Source organism: Ambystoma mexicanum, chromosome 4q (genome assembly GCF_040938575.1).
Source record: "Ambystoma mexicanum isolate Mex_15411 chromosome 4q, UKY_AmexF1_1, whole genome shotgun sequence".
Lineage (NCBI taxonomy): Eukaryota > Metazoa > Chordata > Amphibia > Caudata > Ambystomatidae > Ambystoma > Ambystoma mexicanum.
Window position 1 is genome coordinate 132,767,573 of NC_090928.1, and position 22,186 is coordinate 132,789,758.

Genomic DNA, 22,186 nt, shown 5'->3' on the forward strand with positions numbered 1-22,186 from the left:
CAAAGCTAGCTTGTCAAAGTCTGTCTAAATGTCATTGAAGTTGTGGCAGTAGTCCAATGTATTGAAACTCTCGATGTACGTTTGGTTTTCAGTAGATGTGATATGGTAAGTCATTCATAACGCGCCTGTACACCAGTGTTTCTAGGTGCAACAAGGAAGGGAGGACAGAAGGAGGACAAAACAATGATCCTGCTAGGCCTTGTGTCATTAAGATCTACACGTGCGGGGGGGATACATTGATACATTGCAGTTGTCGAAGCCAAGGTGAACTACTGTGGGACAAATGTGACAGTTCTCATGGTAGGATCAGAAGAAATCTAGTTGTTGAAGTAGAAGCATTAAGAAGTCATCCTGACAAATATACCATTTTGGCTGTTGAACAAGGAATACGAACTGTGTACCATAAACAGTGTGGATATTGCATTTTCTTTTGAACTGTGGCAAATCTTCCTGTGGTGATTGACAAAGCATCTTGGCCAGGATTACCATTGAGGCTATTTTGCTTGAAGTGAAAAATGGAAATCCTCACCAAAAAGGAGATTTGTTGCTAGTGGAACGTTTGGTAAAAGGAGGCGATTGTTACCAGTGGAACCTTTTGTTGATGAACTTTTGCTTTAACTTTACATCTTTAAGGACATAGTCAAGACATTTCCTTTACATTGTTGAACGTTGTGATGAAGTGACTTTAAATCTTGGGGAAATGAAATAACCCAGGACTTCAGAAGGTCATTTAGAAAATGTTCATATTGTTTGTTTTGTTGAATTACCATACCTTTCATTCATGTGTTTGTCGTTTAGTGTGAGGGCCAGTTATCCTGTGATAGAATGTGTGTGCTTAGCTTTTAGAATAAGCAGGGAATTCCTCACCAGAGTAGGGAAAGTGAGGCATTTTGATACATTTTCTTTTAAAATAAAAGGGCATGTTTTAAAAAGGTCTTCAAACAGTTGTCTGCCTTGCATTACTGACCCCTCAGATTTGTGAGTTATATTACACACCATGAGATCCTGTTAAAGATGTTTAAAAACAGTCTAATTAATAATTTCTACATTTAAGGATCAGTTATATCGGCAACAGAGGTACTGCCATTGGCTCATTTATCATCCCTTTGTATGGAAATTTAATGGAAGGAAGATGGGAAGAAACACAAACCAGAAGTAAAACAAAAGAGGTGATGCTGGAAGGTTCAGAATAAATCTCAACCTCTGGCATTGCTGTGGGCAACCCTCCAGACCATCGTTCTTTGCCTGCCAAGCCATTACAAAAGAGCAAAGACCATATGGAAATCGGGCTTGGCCCCACCCCAAAGGGGGACAGTCCAGTCCAAACTGCTTGCCAATGCTGGGTCAGGACCCAGGGAACTGATCTCCATCCTTGGAGAGTGAGAGGGTACTAAACATTTGGACAACAAACATCAAATAAGTGACAGCTGATGCAAAGCCATTCAGACTGGATTAACCAGTAAAATTGAATCCCATCGCTTGATTATAAAAATGAGACGGGCTGATCTCCAAGACAACCCTTTGATGGCATATATGTGTAACGCTCACCTGGTATCCACGGGGACGTCACCCAGCCTGTTCTGACCTCTTACGACCTCTAACCCTTCCCTGGAGTTTACTCGACTGGAGACTGGGCTTGAAACACAGGATTTGTAGAGTTTAACTCCCTATTGTCTCTGTGTGCTTGAACCCCTTCTTCCCCGGGGTCCAACCCTTCCCTTTGATCCACAGCTCACCTTGTTTTCTTGGAAAGTGTGATGTGGGCTCGTTGCTGCCTAGTTACTTCACTGGCAAAAGTCTGACAGGTAAGTATAATAAGTCTTTTGAACAGTTCTCTAACTTCGTTCCTTTCCTTCCTTAGATGATGGCTGCGTCCGGGGATGGCGACGTGCTGCTGAGATGAGTAGCGCTGAAGGTGAGTGAGAGCGCGATGCGACCCTTTCGTATTAGTATTGAACTGAGTTCTTTTTCGGTGTCTTTTAGGTGCCGCTACGTTTTCAGCGTGGATGCCGGTTATGAAGAAGAAATGCGGTGAGTAAGCACGGTATGCGGCCCCTCTAGATGTTTCCACGCTAACCTGGAGTGTCTTTTCCCTCTTGCAGATGGATGAGAAGTACCGGAGACAGAGTTCCCCCAGAGCGGCTGGGATTCAGGTAAGCGTTTGAAGCTCGTACAGTCTTTAAAAATAAGCGAAGATTTGCTGAATGCTTACTAATGCCTTTTTCTGTTCTTTTCCCTTTTCCTTAGGAAGCGGCGTGCCGGGATGGGAATGACACCGCCGAAGATGCCCGCAGAACAGGAGCAGCGATGAATGATGGGCAGAAGCGCCGCAAGGTAAGGCTGTTCCTAACGGTGTTCTTGTTCTTGCAGGAGCTGAGCGCAGAAGAAAGATGCAGGCCTACTGGAGACCGATCCGAACACTGTGAGTGCCACGCTGCAGGTGCAGAAAACACAAAGCATGTTTCTCAGCCAGGGCGTGGCTTAAATAGTCTCTGGGTATCCCAGGTGTCTCTGGGCTGAACCACACCCAAAAGACTAGACTGCACATGCAGTTCTGGGAACCGAAATATGTGGGGGCATCCATCTTGTACCCATCAATGCACTACAAATCCAATCCCCAATGTTATCCTATGGGAGTGAGTGAGTCTGGTGCCACAAGCGCCAAGTCTGACTCCAAGTGGGTCTTTGGAGGGATGGAGAGGCCCTTGAGGGCCATCTAGGTGATGGTGGCCTGGCTCCAGCCTAACATCTTGGAGGGCTGGGGACATGAGGGGCAGGAATCATGACAATATGAGGATCAATGGTCCAAATAAAATGGACACTGTTTTTCTCTAGTTTGACTTCAAGCAAGTTTCTGAGGAGGATATCAATAATATTGTGGGAGGCCCTGTTATAAGTGATAATCCCTAACCAATTGTTTTAAGTTGATACAATGATAATACAGCAACAGTGGGATGGAACCTTACTGCACCTTTTAACAGGGGTGTGAGACAAGACAAGGGTGGGTACTCTCTCTTACTCTATATTCACCAACAGGCTAATAATATATTATCACTCTTCAGTCAGATGATCGTGCACTGGGATCAGATGAAATACCACTTTTACTTTTTGCAGATGATAGTCTTAATTTCACTTACCCCTAGCACGATTCAAAACGCCAATGATGTTCAATGAAAACTGTGAAAATAATTGCCTTGTAATTAATTTTGATAAAATAATTACTGGTTTTTCAACCTCCACACAAGCAGCCACCCAGACTACACTTAGTGTGGGATGGTCATAATATTGAACATGATATGATTATTTGGGCATATGGTTCACAGGCAGCAGAAAATGGCTACCAGCTATAATAATAATAATAATAAATAATACTATAATTATAATAAAATAAATAAATAATAATAAATAAACAAGCTTGAATAATCAACTCTTACACTGGAAAGGGTTAGCAACACTCTTAGAAAATGTGTTTAAAAATTGGTAAGGCAGGCGCTCTGTTACCAGTCATTAGCTTCTCCTCCAAACGCACGTTTTCATGACTTCTTCAGGGAGGCTGAGTTTCTTTGCTGTTTCAGGCGTGTCTTCATTTCTTTTTCAGGTGTGGCAAGTTAATTGACTCTGAGGATTCTGGTACTTGTATTTTTTGCACTTGATTTTACTGGCAGGTGACTGGAAACAACTCGGTCCATAGCACTCATTTTCCCCTTGATGGGGGAGGGGGAAAATGTGCCTTTGCCCCTGGAAATGGCACCTTTTTGCCAGCCGTTAATATTTACAATGTGCATGTGAATGCTGCTGCAGTGTACAGAGCTGAAATTTGGGCCTATGTAAACGCAACAACATTAGTTACTGTGGAAAACAAATTCTTAAAACGAACATTGAGTTTGCCCCAAAGCACTTCAAAGATTATGCTGCATATAGAGACCAAACTTTAATACACTACAGATTCCATTGCACTTAAGTCAGTATTATATTGAGCACAGTTCTGTGCTTCAGCACACTTGGGGGAAATGTAGAGCAGCCTGCTTGATCTCTTGGGCGAGCCTTATCATGGTGCAAACACATTAAAACCAAATTGGCTGCCCTGGATTTGGAAGAGATATGGTCTAATACACAGTGGATTGTCGGATATATGAAAAGCAAGTTCAGAAAAGCCCATACTGCCCATTTGAAGGACCATGTTTTGGCAAATTCCAACCATTATTTATAACTACTAGTATATTAGACAAGCTAACAAGATTTCAGGTATGAGGGATACCTAGACTAGTCCATCTTACTCAAGTTCATTATATCTAACATTCCATCTATGCACTCTAAGGGCCCAGAAGTAAGGCTCGGACACAAAGGTGACAGTTTTGGTTATAAATGTTTATTAACTAGTAAAAGGGTTGGAAAAACAACCTCTCTGTCCCTAAAGCTAAGAGGGGTCTCCCTGCTTCAAAGTAATCGAAGGAAAATATCCAGATGTTAAATAGTCACTGTTGTGTCCAAAAAAAACTGTTTCTGACTCTAACACTAGTAACTTAAATCTAATGTGCAGGGACCCTATATTCAGAACTAAAGTGATGAAGACTGTTCTTGATAACAGAAAGTTACCTATGTCTTGGGCTGACAAAAAAACAAAACCAGTGTTCCTTTTCCACAATGTAACATTCAATGAACAGGAATTGGCTCCTTTCCCCTGGATTCCTTGTTCTGCTTGACCAGTTAGGAGTGTGTCTCCTCCTTATGTATTTTCCTTTATTTGGGCAAAAATAACACAAAAGAAAGCACAGTATTCACTCAGCCATTGGACTTGTCTCCTTTTTCCTTGGCTTCTCAAGATTTCCTAAAGATGCACAGCATAAGGTGTACAGCTTTCCTGTGAACACCTTCTTTGTTCATATAGGGTTATACCTGGTTCACTCTCCTGCCAAACACATTCCAGGAATTTATAACGGATACTCTGTTAATTTCTTCCTTTTATCTCCTTGTGTGCCAAACCCTGTACTTTCTTGAATGAGCTTGAACTTATTCTTAGACCTTCTCGCAATGATGCATAATACCAGCTTGCTGTACTCTCCTGCCAAGCATTTGTTTTCTTCTTGTCGGTCTCTTTTGCTTTCAGGGTCACAGACCCTCTTATTCTCTGGCTCTCATGTGGGTGTGGATCCCAGACACTCGATGCTGTATCACAATAGCTTGGTTTGCTCTCCTGCCAAGCATATAGTTCTTTCTGGACTGTCTGTTTCTCTCAGGGTCCCAGACCCTCTTATTCTCCTGCTCTCATATGGGTGCAGGTTTACTCTCTGGTTAGCATACAATTCTTTCTTTCTGTTACTCTCAGGGTCCCAGTTCCTCTTATCTCGTGCTCTGTAGTTGTACCCCGATTCCTCTCAGACCTCTAGCACTTCTCTGTCTGCCTGCATACCTGTTTGTGTTTTTTGCATCTTCCGAGCGGCGGTCCTCTGCTAGAGTTCAGATGCTCTCTTGGGTCGGCGGCAGCTCTATCGAGTGCTCCTTATTTCTCTGGCTGTGATTTTTTTCCAGCCGCATTCGGGTATCTCCTCATCGGTGGTTGCTCCACCGGTCACTGTTTCCTTCTCGGGCTGCGGTTTTGGTCTCTAGCAGGTCCCTGGACTTTGGGACGTCTGGAAGGTTTCTTCGGCAACGATCAGTGTAGTTCCTTGGTCCTGGACTAGTTTCATGCTCCCATTCGGCTTCATGCATGGCGTCTCTTGGTGCCTTTCTCTGATCGCCGGGTCGGCATCTCCCGGGTTTCCTCCCGGGAGAATAACACTCCCCATATTGGTTTTCCTCTGCTATTTTGTTTTGTCTTTGACCAATCAAGTGCCATGATAGACTAGAATATTCACTCCGGTTCTTTGGTGGGATCTTCATACTTCTGGTCATCTTGTTCACAGTACTTGCATTGGAACTACATGGAAAGCAACTGCTGTTCTCTGGTGCCTTAGTCAGGTCTAACATACTAGGTTGGCTGACTGTACCATACAAGATATTGGCACTGGTTGCAAAGAGGGAAGGAGAGTCTGGCATTGTTAAAGTGGGCGGGTGTAACAAAGGAGAGGTATACTGCATTCTCAGGGAGTGGTCGTCCCTAATCCCATAAGGGGCTTCCTCTCCCATGTGATCATAGACGTCATTTAGGGATTGCCAGGGGTCTCCCTTGCCACCCCTGTGGTCTCCCTTACTAACCCTAAAAAAAGGAATAGAAAAACGTGTTTTTAAAAACAATTGAGGCTCCTGGGCTGTGGCCAGCAGCATGTGGCTCTTTGTTTCTGGAGTGGCTGGATTTCTGATGGCTATAGCGAGTAAAATAGCACAGTGGATTGAGCGCTCGCTGTTGGAATGTGTGTGTGATCTGCAAGTTGCAGGTCAACTAGCCTTTCATCCTGCTGAGGTTGATAAATGAGTACAAACACAGGTTGGGTGATATAGTATGTATATTTGTTCTATATGAAGCGCTTAAGCGTAAGTGCTGTATAATAACACATCATTATCGTTTGGCCTTAGACGTCTGCTTACATTCACAGTAATTTGGTAATATGGGCCTATATGCACGGATATTAACGATACATATGATCCATTCTTGTATCAAATGTATATCACTTTACAATGATATCGTAAACATATTTTTCGTAGTGTACTTAGAAACATTGCTATGTGATGCCACTTCCTGTTTTGTCAGGGGGTGAAAGGCTGTGTTCCTTTGCTTCCTGTGATGTCACTTCGGGGGGGGGGTCAAATGACATTTCCTGTGATGTCATCAGAGGTCAAGGGTCATGTGATATCACTTCTGCTACCCCTGGAATTTGGGTGAAATGACGTCCCTGCATGCAATCCTCCCCCTGTGCACCACACCCAAGGGGGGGACTTTTGTACTGTAGACGCACCGCCCTGGCTCCTTGGGAAAGGTCTTCCCCACTTGGGGAGAAGTGACAACATCCGCAGATACATCACAACATGTTGCCACTAGTGTATCGGCAGCATGCATGGAATAAAATTTCCACCAACATTTGCCCTGTTTATACGAAGGCCAAAGAGTACCTAGCACTTTCTCTTCCTCTGTCCAAGGTTTAAGCACCCGAGAGAACTTTACCTAAAGCCCCTCTTGAAAAAGTCTTGCATTCAATTTTTGCCTGATAAAATGCCTATGTGCAAGTCAACCAAAAATGATTTCGTCATCTGCGTAGTGCCCACATTTATGCTTAGAGCAGGGTTGACTAGGAAGAAATCAATTTCTGTTTGAAAAATGGTATAGGTTGATGAATATATGTTTGGCTGTATGACATTTATAGCCGAACTAGCGGTACCACACAGCGGTACCACACAGCGTTGCCCGGGTCTGTAGCTGACATGCACGTGAGGGTCTGCTATAGCCTTGTGTATGTTTTATTGTGTCATAACTTCCTATTTGTGAAAAATGGTCCATCTCTCGAAATCGCCCATACCAATAGCACAGCACCGGACCCTGCTCCACCCCCGTGCAGGGCGAATGGGTGGGGTTGGTCAAATTTCGCTATTGCCAGTATACCCCAGACTGGCTGCCGTCCTTGTGTCAACATGTCATCCCACCAACTTTTAAAGGACTGGAACCAACCCAGAACATACAAACACACTTTCACAAATATATATATATATATATATATATATATATATATATATATATATATATATAGTGAAAGGAGTACCTGTGTGCTGACAATGGAAGGATAAACTAATAGTGCTTGTGTAATTCATATGGTGTAGATTGTCCCACATAGATACTGTAAACAGTATGTCAAGTATTGCAGGTTTCTTGATTTCCTCTGATATCGTTGAAATGCTTGGCGTATGAATCCTCCAAAGGTGATGTCCGACTTATTGGTTTTTGTGAGTGGTTGTCCACAAAGGTGGTATGAGCAGGAGAAATAAATTCAATTGCAAATGTGCAGTGCACCCCAGGAGCACCATGTGTTTTTGTGGCTTTGAATGCAGACCCTAAACCCTGGCATAGGGGTCACAGACCTGTGACCCTTTTTCCTGTAGAGTTGCTGATATTCTATGACACTTCTAAGCCCCCAAAACAATGCTCTTTTTTTTGCTATATTAAGCAGCTCAATGTTTTATATAGATGTATAAAAATGTATCCTTTGAAAGGAACGTGTAAATTAGCAAACTTTCAAAGTGATAGTGTGACATTTAAGGTCGTTGCAGCTTTTTTAATTCTGCACATGGCAAATGCATTGCCAATAAATTTGAATATTAAACTACATCTGCCATCCCATCACTGATATCAAATCACAAAGGGCATTCACCATGCAAGACATCGACACCACCAGTCAGAACAGGTTTCTATTATGGGTTGTATATGTTGATTTTCATCTTTTCATTTCTAGGTACTCACAGCCGTTGCATGAAGAGATAGCCCTTCACAAGCATCTCAAGCACAAGAACATTGTCCAGTATATGGGCTCATTTAGTGAGAATGGTTTCATCAAGATATTTATGGAACAGGTTCCTGGGGGTAAGTAATTTGCTTTCTATCATGTTTGTCCATTTGATGTTGTGCAAGCACAGTAAAGGATTGCATGCGATTCTTTGTTTCTCAGCTTTGCTCCTCCAGTCTGACTAGTGACTATCAACACTGGTGCCCTATTTTATCTTCAAACAAAATCCCGTAACACAGGTGATACTGTAAGCCCACGATGGCCTCACATTCTCCTACAAATCACACATTTCACCAAAACAAAAAGACAACATTCTTTCATTTTTTTACTGACAATGACCTCATCAGTAAGCATATTTGTTTTGCTCTGCCTAGAGATAATTGCCCAGGAAACTGAACAGATGCCACAAGCCAGTGCCATCTAATGTAGTTTGCAGACAATTACTGTTGGCAGAACCAAAATACCAGACCTCTGTTAGTGATATCATTTGGGCTGGTCCAGCGGCTATCAAAAGAAACATAACTGTGGTTTCCTCTGTCAAACCGTGGGAACATTTGAGGGTAATACAATATATGTCTTGCAATAGATATGTGTCCAACTGGAAAAAGTGTTGGAATTTCTACAATGTTTACTCGGCCTTCCCCACAGGAATCTAGAGACTGAGTCCTACACAGGAAGTGTGTGACGTGTACAAGGTAAAGCAGTAAGGAAAAGTAGTTTTATATGATTGGGAAGAGTAGCAAATTGGAAAGGAGTCTGTTAAGGGGAAAAAGGTGGATAAGGGAGAGCAATACAATATGTTGATGAGGCTGGAAACCAGGAGCTAGAAGGTGTTTAGAGAGGGAGGCGTTTGACTTAAAGTAGGTCATAAAAACCGCAAACTCTGTTTAAAATATACTACCAATGAATAGCCATCTTAATTCCCCCATCCTCAATACCTGATCCCACCACTCGGTCTAGTGATGCTTAATAAAGTAATTTCGTATATTTATATAGTTCGCTTTAGTTTTAAGCACTTCCCCCTTTGGTTTAATGTTACCTTTTGTAAGTCACCAGTTTCATATATTGATTTTCTTTGCTTGTTTTGTCCCTGGTATATGTCCCACTTTCTTTTTTAACATCTTCATAAACTAGCTCACCACTTCTAAACATCGTTGTGCTATTGCGCAGGCATCCTTCGAGGAATGCCTCTGTCATCTTTAAATGTTATTGCAAGACATTTTGCATCCTGTTCTTCAAATAGTACAACTACAAAAGAAATAGCAATGATAAGCGAGGTGTAGCATGGGAAAAGCTATTGCAGACAACCACCAGTAAATAAGCACCATATTGCTCGGTCAGAAAAGGACAAGATCAAGAGGGAGAACACCTTGTCATTAAATATACATACAACATGAGTTATTCAAGGTACACTATAAATGAACATTAAATGTAAATCAATATATAGAAGTATGTTAAAATCAATTCCTCTCCAACGGCTTAAAATGCACATAAAGAATTAAAAAAAAGAGCTTACTATAAATGAAAAATGCCACCCTAATTCATTTAATCAAACACTTTTTATTATGTTAGTGGCCTTTGCCAGTTAAGTTTCACAAGCGCGCCTTGCGACCTATTCACAAGTTAAAAGAAGATAAGAAATGCAGGCTCAAGCTTCTTCCATTATTTAAATAAGAAATGAAGTCCATGAAGCGACCAGCAGCATACAGTGACGAAATGACTACTACTCTGCTGGTGTACACGGATGAGCAGTGGCTAACTAGCCTATTCAGCCCCACTGTACTATACCTGTATTGATAACAATCATAATGGTGAACGGGCACACCTCCTTAGCCTGGGCCGAGGGCAGGCTATATCTTCAGGAGCAGTGTAATCTAATAACAGTAGCAACCCAAATATAAGTACAATGGTTCCCAAATAAAATAATGTCCAATAAAGATTCTATTAAAAAAAGAGGCTTTTAATTGAACAATTGAAATGCAATCAACTAACTACACAACACTAGACTAACCCACCTCTGTATAAGAAGACACATCACAGAGAATGCAGATGGTTGTGAAAAGGCATTCTTGGTAAATGAGCAGCATGTTCATATAATCAATTACAACAATGTCACTATTCAAGGGAATGTCTTGGAACAAAAAAGTTAGAGAAGAAAGGCTTAAAATTTACTATTGTCCCAATAGTGGATCGGGGCCTCTAAAGTGTACATTCATGATATCGTCTTTGGGAGCTTGACAGCCAGGCTTCTTGGCGCTTTTGCTGCACTCAAGCTGATGTCAAGACTTTTAAAGTTGATGTGATCCAACAAGATGTCGGGGCAGAGTCATTTTAAAGGCACATTCTGCCAAAGCATAGAGTCAGCATTCTAGGTGGCGATACACTGGCTTCTAGTGGGTCGAGTCGACATCCCCAGCAGCAAGTTCAGTGGCTTCCATAGGGTCGAGTTGGCACTAGAATCAGTTGGTCTCATGAAAGTTGAGCCTGTGGTTGGGTGGCCCTAGACAGTCCGTGGCAATAAGTCAAGCTGACATCTGATGGATAAAGAAAATGTAGCAAGTGCGTTGTACTTTGCATAGAGTGTCAAAAATAGCACTTTGGGTCCAGTGGTGGGTGAATAACATCGAGGATTGTCAATCCAGCTCAATGGTCCTTTCAATCGGCAAAACTTGATTTTAGTTGCTTCTGGGTTGCGAAGGGTCCTCATCTAGGGGCTCCTGGGAAAGGGGAGTCCTTCTGTTCTTCACTCACAGTTTGGGGAGCTGGTCTGACACCTGGAGGGGCTCCTTCCCTGCCAGTCAACAGGCTTCTGGTTCCAGTGCAGCTGGCAGTCAGGCCTTGGTCAAGCAGCAGTTCACTCCTCTTCCCCCGCTGTTCCCCAGCATTGGTTATTGGACAGAGTTTGCTGATGCCATCTATCTTCACCTATATGGCAGAGGATTTTGAAGTAGCAATTGTTTCAGAGGTCTAATTAATTATTCTTGTGCTTGTAAGAGTCCAAACATGAGTCAGAAAATGAGGGATTGATCTTCTCCTTACAATGGCAAAACATAATAGGGGATTGGTCCAAAGCAAGCCTGCTGTAAGGGGTCTAATCCCGGTTGTTGTAACAAGTGCCCTTTACCTTATGACATCACTCCCAGATTACGTTGCCTGCAGGAAACGGAGTGGGCATGAAAAAGAAGAGTGATCTCACAGAAAACAAGATTGTGTGCCCTTCTCTAAGACAACCTCTCCTCTTTGTCTACTCTAACTTCACCCCTACCCATGCCTGCTGATTTCAAAGGGACTCCAAAGGGCAGCACCCAGGTGTGATAGTGGCTTTGTATGTAAATGTTGCCTTTGAAGCACTGGTTCCCAAGAAGCCTCTTAGGGGAGCTTCCTGTGCCTTGGGCAAAGGTGTTCATCTTCCAGCACAGGGATTAAAGAGGCAGCATCCTGACCATTGTCCCACAGAGAAGCTGTGGATATAGTCAGATCGGACACCAATATACAACAGTCCTGTCATAACTGGGCCTCCTCACAGAGCCGACAGTATGAAAAGCATGGCTTACGTTTACAGATTTACATTCCAACAGACTGACTGAAGCATACAATGATTATAATGTAGATCAGAGGCGCAGACTGTTATAACAAGGTTTCTCTGTAGGACAGATGGCTCAGGACTTTATAGTAGAAAACCACATCTCTTTATTTACATAGGTACATGTTCCAGTTACTCTTAGTATGTTGATAGCATGGGCCCATCCACTGGCCATCCTCAGGCATCCCAGGTCACGTCTCAACTGACACTTTAGGAACCCTTGCACATCATACATCCAACATTCGCTGAGCTGTCAATCATCCACACTCACCAGCATTCTAACATTCAGGAATGGCCAGCAGGACATCTGCTTAGGGACATATAATACATTGCCACAAAGACAAGACACAACACACCTCATTCCCTTTACATATGAGATGAATAATAATTTGACACATCTGCATAATACCATAAAGACAAGACTTAACACACCTACACTATTTATTTATTCAAATGTATTTAAAGCGCACGTCAGCCCGGGGTCATCGTGGCGCTGTTGCATGAAGACATAATCTGGTTACAGTGGAAGGAAGATGGTTACAAAGCAATTTTCATTACAGGACAGAATTCGTATCAGACGTATGCAAGCTAGTGTAGGTGAGGGAGGGAGGATGTTAGTTGAATAGAGTGCTTTTGAGGGATTTGCAAAAGGAGTACAGCGATGGTTCTGCTCTGAGTGAGTTGGGGAGGGCATTCCAGAGCTTAGGTGCTATGTGTGGGAAGCCAATGCCGCCGGCTTTGGCTCTTCTTACAGTGGGTACTCGGAGTTGGTTGGCCTGATGGCTTTTTCTGGGACGGATGGAGGAGTTCTTAGTTATAGTTTCAGATAGGTAGGGGGGTGCTGTGTGATTGATGCACTTGTGTGTGAGAGTGAGGATTTTAAAGTTGATTCTTTCCTTGACTGGGAGTCAATGGACGAGTCTTCTGGCCTATGAAATATGGTCAGTTTTGGGGATGTGTAGTGCAGCATGGAGGGCATTATTTTGCACTATCTGGAGCCTGCTGAGGTTTTTAGACGATGTGCCTGCCAGGAGGGCGTTGCAGTAGTCCATTCTGGCTCCTATAGTAGCTCTGGCTATGGAGAGGCTGTTGGGCGTGGTAAGGTAGGGTTTTATGGCATAAATGAGTTTGGTGGTCAGCGCAGATGCTGAGGCGAGGCTATGGCGCTGGTTTGTCTGGTCATGGAGAGTGTGGCGTCTATGAAGACTCCTAATGTCTTGACGGCAGAGGAGACAGTTATGCTAATACTGTCGATGATCATGTGAGAATAGTCGGGGCTGAGTTTAGTTAGTGTTTCGCTGGGGGGTTAGGATGATGATTTCGGTTTTGTCTCCGTTTAGGCAGAGACCATTGATGGCCATCCAGGTTTGGATAGTAAAGTAGATTTTGAGGAGGGCTTCTGATTCTAGGTCGTAGTCTCCGGAGAGGGGGAGGAAAACTTGCGTGTCATCGGCGTAGTTTGTGTAGGCTATGTTGAGGGAGTCCAGTAAGTCAAAGAGGGTTTTAGTGAATAGGTTGTAAAGGGTTGGTGCAGTGCAAGACCCTTGTGGGACTCCACAGTTTAAAGTGGTGGGGGGGGCGTTGGCCTGGTCAGAGTACACTTTCATGGCCCTACCTTCAAGGAAGGATGTGATCCAGGTGGTTGCCTTGTGTGAGAAGTGTGCAGCATTGAAGAGGTGAGATGTGATAATGCTGTGGTCGACCAGGTTGAATGCTGCCGAGAGGTCGAGCAGTAGGAGGAGAGCAGTTTTGCTTGTGTGTATTATTTTGGTAATTTGATTCTTTAGATCTAGGAGGACAGTTTCAGTCCCATGGCCTTTGCAGAAACCGGATTGTGTTTTGCCTAGGATGGTGTTGGTTTCCAGGTTGTGTTGGATTTGGTTGTGTGCAGCTTTGTCTAGGATTTTAAGGAGAAAGGGGACGGTGGTGATGGGGCGATAGTTGTTAGGGGAGGAAGGATCGAGAGAGGGTTTTTTCAGGAGCGGGCGAACCCAGGCTTCTTTTAGGCATTGTGGTATGGTTCCAGATGCGAATGAAGCATTGATGAAAGCCGTGATGATGGGTATGAGGGATTCTGAGCATTCTTTGATTAAGGAGGGTGGGCAGATATCCCCTTTGCAGGTGGATGGTTTGATTTTTTTTGAGGAGGTTCTCTAAAAGCAAAAAGGGGTGTTTGTGAGAGAGAGTTGTTAGTGGGAGGTGTGGGCGAGCAGGTGGGGGTGTTGAGAGCTTTGCGTTGGGAGGCAATTTTGTCTTGGAGTGTTTTGACTTTATTGAGGAGGGCAGTCTGGATGCCTGTGCACCATGCTTCATCCTTGAGGATTTCGTCTGGGCTGGAGGCAGGTGTGGTGAGTTCTTTGAATATGGAGAATATTTCTCTTGATTTGGAGCTGGCATTAGTAATTCTTTGGTTGTAGGATTCGGATTTGGCGTGGAATATGGCTTTTTTGTAGGTCAAAGAGATCTCTTTGAAATTGTTAAGAGAAGATTTGTTAGGCACTGCTTGCCATCTGGATAGAGCTTTGCGTTTCTTGGAGCAAAGGTCAGATAGTTCTTCAGTGAACCAAGAGTTGCAGTGCATTGATTTTTTTCCCTTTTTGTTCTTCTAGAGGGGCAATGAGTTTGATGGCTTGAGTGAGTGCGCTGGAGTAGATGTTGGCGAGAGAGGTAGGGTCATGGGTAAATGGATGCTTAAGTTCAGGGATATTGAGGAGAGGAGCGAGGTTGGAAGCAGTGAGTTTTTTGGAGCTTATTACTTTTGCGGGGGGCACGAGTTAAGGTTTTATGGGTGGGTGTGGTAGGAATGGAGAATCGAATGAGGTAATGGTCCGTCCTTGGGAGGGCCGAGATGGAGGTAACTTCAGATGAGCAGTTGTGATCAGCTAGCCAGTCGATGGATCTGCCTTTGTTATGAGTGGGTGCAGTCATTTTGTGTTCAAACCCCATGTGTGATAGTTCTTTGGCTAAATTTGCAGTAGCTTTGTCTTTCGAGTCAGATAAGCCAAGGTTAATATCCCCTAGAAGGATGCTTTTGGTGGTGCTTTTGAGGTTGTTGCCTATGTTTTGGAGGAGTTGCTTTTGGTAGTCAAGGGGTGATCCTGGAGGTCTGTAGGTGAAAGAGGTTTATGGTGCAGTTAGGTGAGAGGGCTAGTTTAGCAGTGAGGAGATCAGCGTTGTTGTCCCATTGTTGATTACACATTCTTATGGCGAGGGTGTCTTTAAAGATGAGAGCGACGCCGCCACCACCTTTAGAGTTTTTACGGTCCTGTCTGAGGATTGTATAGTTTTGAGGAAGGGCGAGGTGGATGGATGGACTGGAAGCTTCATGGAGCCAGGTTTCGGATATGGCAAGTAGGTCAAGATTGTGGGTGGTGATAAGGTACTTGATTTAAATGGCATGGGCATGGACAGAGCGCGCATTGTTGAGAGCACATCTTAGATCTGGTAGTGGAGTGTGTGTGTTGGCGTTAGGGGTGCTGGAGGTGGACGGTGCATGTTTGGGTATGGGAGGCTGGGGTGTGATAGATGCGGTGTGTTGGGTGCTAGCGTAATGAGCGTGGTCAGGGAGGTGAGGCTGGGCGACTGAAGTATGGGTGCGAGAGCTGAGTCTGTTGTTCCTGTGGAGGGTGGAGTGCTGCAGAGAGCTAGGAGGTGTTTGGTGCGTGTTCTTAGTCTACAGAGCCTGAGGTGGAGTGGGTGATATCCGAACGGATTGGTACGGTGGTTGAGTGTGGATAGGAGTGCAGACGATGGTGTGGTGTGTATGAGATCAGATGGTGGGGTAGGGCATGGGTGAGCATGCTGGTCTGGGTGCGCAGGCGGCATGCTGCAAATGGCGAGAAGGGACAGGGATATGAGGAAGATGGATGGTGAGGAAGGAAGGTGCCTAGGCGCTTTGGGGTGTGTGCCAAGGGGCTGCATTTGTGGACAACAGGTGTATAGGCAGGTAGGCAATAAAACAATAGATCAGGGCCGCTAGGGACAGGCAGTTAAACGCACAATAGATCAGGGCCAGTAGCACAGCAGTCAATTGTGGTTGTAGGGCTATTGGAAGTTAGACTTGAGCTCGAGGGCAGCGTGAAACGCTACGCCTGAGATGTGCAAGGGTCCTGGGGACCACTATATATGCTGCCACACAACCCTGAATTGACTAGGCATGTGCTTTCATAGATTGTGATGTTGTCACTTCACCTCCAATCCAACAACCACAATAGAGACCAGACCCATACCTTTTTTTAAAAAATGTATTTATTAATTTTCAGGTTTTATGCATTGTGTAAAACAAAATGTTATCCTGTATGCAGATATTCTTTCAGTGCCATTACCCAAACCCCCCCATCCCTCCCCAACACCAACATGCAACCAAAACTAAACATAAACTAGGTCACAGGTGGCTATTGTCTAGTCCTTCTAACCAGCTCCATAACTGAACGGGAATGCCATGATGGACACGCCCCCTCAATCCCTCCTTGGTGTGATACACACCAGTATAGCCTGTTCCATGGTATACTCGCACACCTCAAGTCCCTCATTGGATTATTGGACAACTGCAGGAATTGCCCTTTCTTTACTTGCATTCCTTATACTCCCTACTCATGGTATGTTCAACAATGCCATGCATTTCTGACACTGAACTCCCTCTTAGGAATAACACTTTGCTCAACACAATTTTGAAATCTGGCAGTCTTCCAGACTTCCTCCTTGAAGCAATCTACCACCACACAGCTACAGGATATTACTTTTCTCTACTGGAAATCCCTGCTTGGAGTAATCTACTACTAAACAAACAATCCTTTACTCCTGTGAGAGGCATGAGGGTATTCTCACTCCTAAACCCTGTGGATCCTCTAAGCAGCTGGCCAGGGAAAGGCCATCGCTATTGGATCCCGACCTTGGGGGCGTAGAAGTGAGGCAGGATCTCCTGGGTGGAGGATCCTTGGGGACTGGAAGTGGGGTGCCCTCGGGCGAGACATTGTATCCCCCTTTCCATAGCAATGATAAACCCAACCCTTCCCCCATTTTAATGGGCTGTTATAAGCCAGTTCCCCCCAATTGACATTTGTCTTATAACCTCTGTGCTTCGATGGGGTACTCACGGCTCTTCGGGTTACGACAGATGTGAAGAGGTAAGAGGCGTCCCCCCAGAGGTCCAGAGGCCAGATAATCTGTGCTCTGTGCTCCCGGGGGGCCGCCCCCTGGGAAATCCTCTTGGGGAAGAAAACCCAGATCCTGTAGGTCTTGTGTAGAATGGAGCTCCCAGTTCGTCGTGGCAGGTAGAATAAGGGAGATCTTCCCGACTGAAGCCAAAAGGGGGAAGAGGTATTGAAATGACGGTCAAAGGCAAACAGTTGTACCCAGGAATAAGGAGAAAAGGAGACAAAGCAGAATAAAGGAAAGAAAGAGCAGAGGACCGTTGGAACCAGGAAAATAGGAGGGGTAAGTAAAGGCCAGAGCGAGAGAAAGGAAGTCGTAGCAGAGCCGCGAGCGGCTGCTAGTAACAGAAGCTGCCGGCCAGGGAGACCGAAGCCGGAAGAAAGAAAAGGCTGAGAGCGGCAAGGACGTGAAGTAGTAGAAGAAGCCGCAAGCGGCAGAAATTAAATGAGCCGCGGATGTGGGAAAGGAAAGCGGCAGCGAGGAGTGCTGGCAAAGGCAAGTTTTACGAGCGAGCAGCTACAGGGGAAGCAGAGTAGCAACGCAGTTTACCTGTAAGTTCCCGGTGTACAAGTACAAACAAATGGTGGAAAGAGAGGAAGGACTAAGGTGGAAGAAAAGACTAGACCTGTATGTTAGTTGATAGAAACATTATCAAGGAGCCGCCATCTTGGATTCCACTGAGTGTATCGTGGTTGATGTAGCTTCCATTGTCTCCATAGGTTTCTACGCGTTCTTGTAACAGTATGCCCTCCCCGTGGGGGGAAGGTCCGGGCTTCCAGGGATGACATCGATGGAATCTCCTCACTAATGCAGGTGCATGCACAGCAGATGCTGGTTCCCAAGTTCTGTCGGATGGGCTGTACCCCTTCCAATCTACCAAGTATTGTAGGGTTCCTCGGTGATACCTGGAGTCAGCTATGGCGGAAACCTCATATTCAGGACCTTCTGGTGTGTCAATAGGGGGAGGTGATATCTCTCCTTGTCTGCAGAACCTGTCAGATACATGAGTTTTTAGCTGGGAGACATGGAACACATTGTGTATCCGTGACCAAAAAGGCGGTAGTTGTACCTGATATGATACCTTTCCGATCTCCTTGAGCACCTGAAAAGGACCAAAGAATTTAGGAGAGAGTTTGGAAGGTATCAATCTTTTGGGGAGATAGCGGGACGATAACCAAACTAAATCCCCCGGTTTATACGTGGGTTCTTGAGACCTTCTTTTATCAGCTTGGAATTTGGTTCTTTGTTGAGTGTCTTTCAGGATGGCACGGGCAACGTTATGTCCTGATTGAACGTGAGCCACCCACTCCTCTACTGAAGGGGAGTTAGTTATTTGAGTGGCTGTGATGGGTAATATTTCAGGATGAAACCCATAGTTACAATAGAAAGGTGACATCTTGATGGCGGAATGTTGCGCATTGTTGTAAGCTATTTCGGCATATGGTAACATCTCAGTCCAGTTATCCTGTGTAGCGGAAACAAAACATCTGAGGTATTGTTCCAATGTTTGATTTAATCTTTCGGTTTGGCCATTGGCCTGTGGATGGTAACCCGAGGTAAGATTCCGGTGTATACCTAAGGTTTGGCATAGATTCTTCCAAAAGGTTGAAATGTATTGTGGCCCTCTGTCAGAGACAATGTTCTTAGGTAAACCATGTAAGCGGAAAATTGTATGTAGGAAGCAGGATGCCATTTGAGATGCCGTAGGAAGTTTCACCATGGGTATGAAATGTGCCATCTTAGTTAAAGAATCAATGGTCACCATAATCGTGGTGTTGCGGTTGGAAGGAGGCAACTCCACTATAAAGTCGGTCTAAATCCTTTCCCAAGGTTGATTAGGAAGGGGAGGTTGAACTAATTTTCCAATCGGAAGTCTTCTTGGTACCTTTTCCTGAAGACAAATAGGACATGCAGTGACGTAGTCTCTGACGTCCGAAGCAACAGATGGCCACCAGAAGTGGCGGTTGACCAATTCGAGGGTGTTGGCAATTCCCCTATGTCCTGCAGTCTTATGGTCATGACACATGTACAATACTTGTTTCCTGAGGTTTTCGGAAGGCACATCGAGCCCTGTATTGTGGTAGAACAACCCTTGTTCTTCCTGGAGTTGGTATCTCTTGGTGTCTATTTCATTGACTCCCGAGAGCTGTTTGCGAATGTCCTGAAGAAAAGTGGATATCAAAAAGATGAAGGTAGCTTGAGGCAATAACTTTTGCGGAATGCAAGTTTCTTCTGTTTGTAGACTTCGGGATAAGGCGTCCGCCAATCGATTATTAGTGCCCGATATGTGAGTTATTATGAAGTCAAAGGAGGAAAAGAAATAGGCCCATCGGGCTTGGCGACTGTTTTGACATTCATAATTTTGGAGTACTTTCAGGTTGCTATGGTCAGTTCGGATGGTGATGGGATGTCTTGTTCCTATCAGCAAATGTCTCCATTCTTGGCATGCTTTTTTTATGGCGAGTAATTCCTTTTCAAGTACCGTGTAGTTTTGTTCTGAAGGAAGTAAAGTCTTGGACATGTAGGCTATGGGGTGTTCGACGCCAGACAGTGATGCTTGTTTTAATACTCCTCCGATAGCCGAATGTGAGGCATCAGTTTCGAGAATGAAAGGTCTTGTTTGATCTGGTAATCTAAGAATAGGTGCAGTGGAAAAGGCAGTCTTGAGCTTGTCAAAGGCTTGTTGTGTTTCGGTAGTCCAGGCATACCTCTTACCTTTTTGAAGAAGAGAGGTCAAAGGTTTGATGGTCTTTGAGAAGTTAGGGATATATCTTCGGTAAAAGTTTGAGAATCCCAAAAACCTTTGGACCTCTTTTACCCCTTGAGGAGCCTTCCATTGCTGTATGGCTGCTACCTTTTGTGGATCCATGGAAGCCCCTTCGGCAGAAAGGATAAAGCCCAAATAGGGGATATTGGTTTGGTGGAATGAACATTTTTCCAGTTTAGCAAATAAGTGGTTGTTTTGGAGACGGTGTAGGACTTCGGATACATGACCCATGTGTTCTTGTAGATCTTTTGAGAATATCAATATGTCGTCTAAATAGACGATTAATGAATGGAGGAGTAGATCGGAGAACAAATGATCAATAAACCTCTGAAAGACAGAAGGAGCGTTAGCCAATCCAAATGGCATCACCCGATACTCGTAGTGGCCGAATGGTGTGCGGAAAGCGGTCTTCCACTCGTCTCCGCTCTTTATCCGAATCAAATGGTATGCTCCACGTAAGTCTAGTTTAGAAAAGATTGAGGCTCCTCTTACTGCTTCTAGAATGTCTTGAATAAGAGGTAGGGGGTATCTGTCTCTATAGGTAACTTTATTTAATCCCCTGTAGTCAATACAGGGTCGGAGTTCTTTACAATCCTTCTTTGGTATAAAGAATAATGAAGCTCCAGCTGGGCTCTTGGATTCTGTAATCAAGCCGTTACGTATATTGGTTTGTAAATATTCACGTAAAGCTTCCTTCTCTGGGATAGAAAGAGTATACATTCGTCCAAAAGGGATCTGTGCATCTGGCAATAGATCAATGGCGCAGTCGTCTCGTCTGTGGGGAGGCAACTCCTTGAATTCTTCGTTGGAGAACACTCGATGGTATTCATGATAGATCTCCGGTAGCATGTTTAGATTCAACACTACAGAAGAGGAATTCTGCAGTGGTAATTGAGTTTGGGGGATGTGTACACCATTGTCAGAGTTAGGTAAACACGTAGCAGTGCAGTATTCAGATCCTAAAAACATAGTTCCGGCCTTCCAGTTTATGTAGGGGTTATGTTTAGACAACCAAGGCATTCCTAGGATAATAGGATAATGAGCAGCTTTGATAAGGTCAAAGATCACCTCTTCTTTATGTGAGTTTATTTTCATGGTAAGGACCGATGTATTTTCTTTTATGAACCCTGAGGATAATGGTTCTCCATCAACTCCTTCGACAGGTATAGCGGTGATCTTAGATAGATGAGGGATCTTATGTCTGTAGGCCCAATCAATATCCATAAAAAGACCCGCTGCCCCACAGTCCACCAGAGCCGGTACCCTTTCGATCACAGAGTCTTGAAATTGAATGGTTAATGGTACCACTACCATTTGAGGGGTGTTTATGACGCAGTTGAGGGAACTCTTCAATATGGACCCATTCACAGTTCCCTTTATGAACGGGTGGCGGCGTTTCCCGATCGCCGTGGAGGTATCAGGTTACAGTCCTTAAGCACATGTTTGTTGGATCCGCAGTACATGCACAATCCCAGAGTACGTCTCCTGCTCCTTTCCTCAATGGTGAGAGGGCCTCGGGTGGTGCCTACTTGCATAGGTTCATCTTCGGCTACACGGGATGTCTTAATTGTTTCACTTCTAAAAGAAGTTGGTATACACTTTGCCTTTCCTTTCCTCTTTTCCCAATTTCGTTCTTGGATGCGATAATCCATTTGGAGGACAAGGGTGATCATCTCTGCAAGATTATGTGGGCGGGGAACACGAGATAATTCGTCTTTTAATTCTTCATTGACATTCCTTCTGAATATGGTCAAAAGGGCTTCATCGGACCATGCTGTCTCATTAGCCAAGTGTTTGAATTGTGTTATAAAAGACATTAATTCCATGGTTCCTTGCTTTAAATCAAGAAGGTCCTCCTGAGCTGTAACCACTAACTCCCTGCGACCAAACATGGCCTGTAGACTATTAAGGAACCCAGCCAAAGAGTCTAAGAGTTGGTTATTAGTGGTCACTAATGGAGTAGCCCATGCCAGAGCACTGCCCGAAAGGTTAGATATGATGAAACTAACCTTGGACCGTTCAGTAGGGAAAAACACTGGTTTGAGCGTAAACTGTACAATACAAGAATCTATGAATTCTTTAAGCTTCCTAGGGTTACCTTCGTACTTCCCCATAGGTAAAGGTCCTGGCGGTAATTCAGTCCTGGAGTGCACCATTTGGCGAAGCAGGGTGTTTTCGTTTCGTAATCCCTGTACTTCAGTACTCAAAGCCTGCACGGCATCCATCAGCTGTTGGACTTGTTGATCCATGCTT

General features: G+C 44.4%; 1 protein-coding gene across 2 annotated transcripts in view; it reads left to right on the top strand.

Moving 5' to 3' along the window:
* The window catches only part of MAP3K5 (mitogen-activated protein kinase kinase kinase 5), a 1,851,596-nt gene that overhangs the window by 1,319,747 nt on the left and 509,663 nt on the right, over positions 1-22,186 (top strand). For both annotated transcript variants that reach the window (XM_069607656.1, XM_069607657.1), the window contains exon 16: positions 8,379-8,506. In XM_069607656.1, the coding sequence (XP_069463757.1) occupies positions 8,379-8,506 (128 nt within the window). The remainder of the gene's footprint in view (positions 1-8,378; positions 8,507-22,186) is intronic.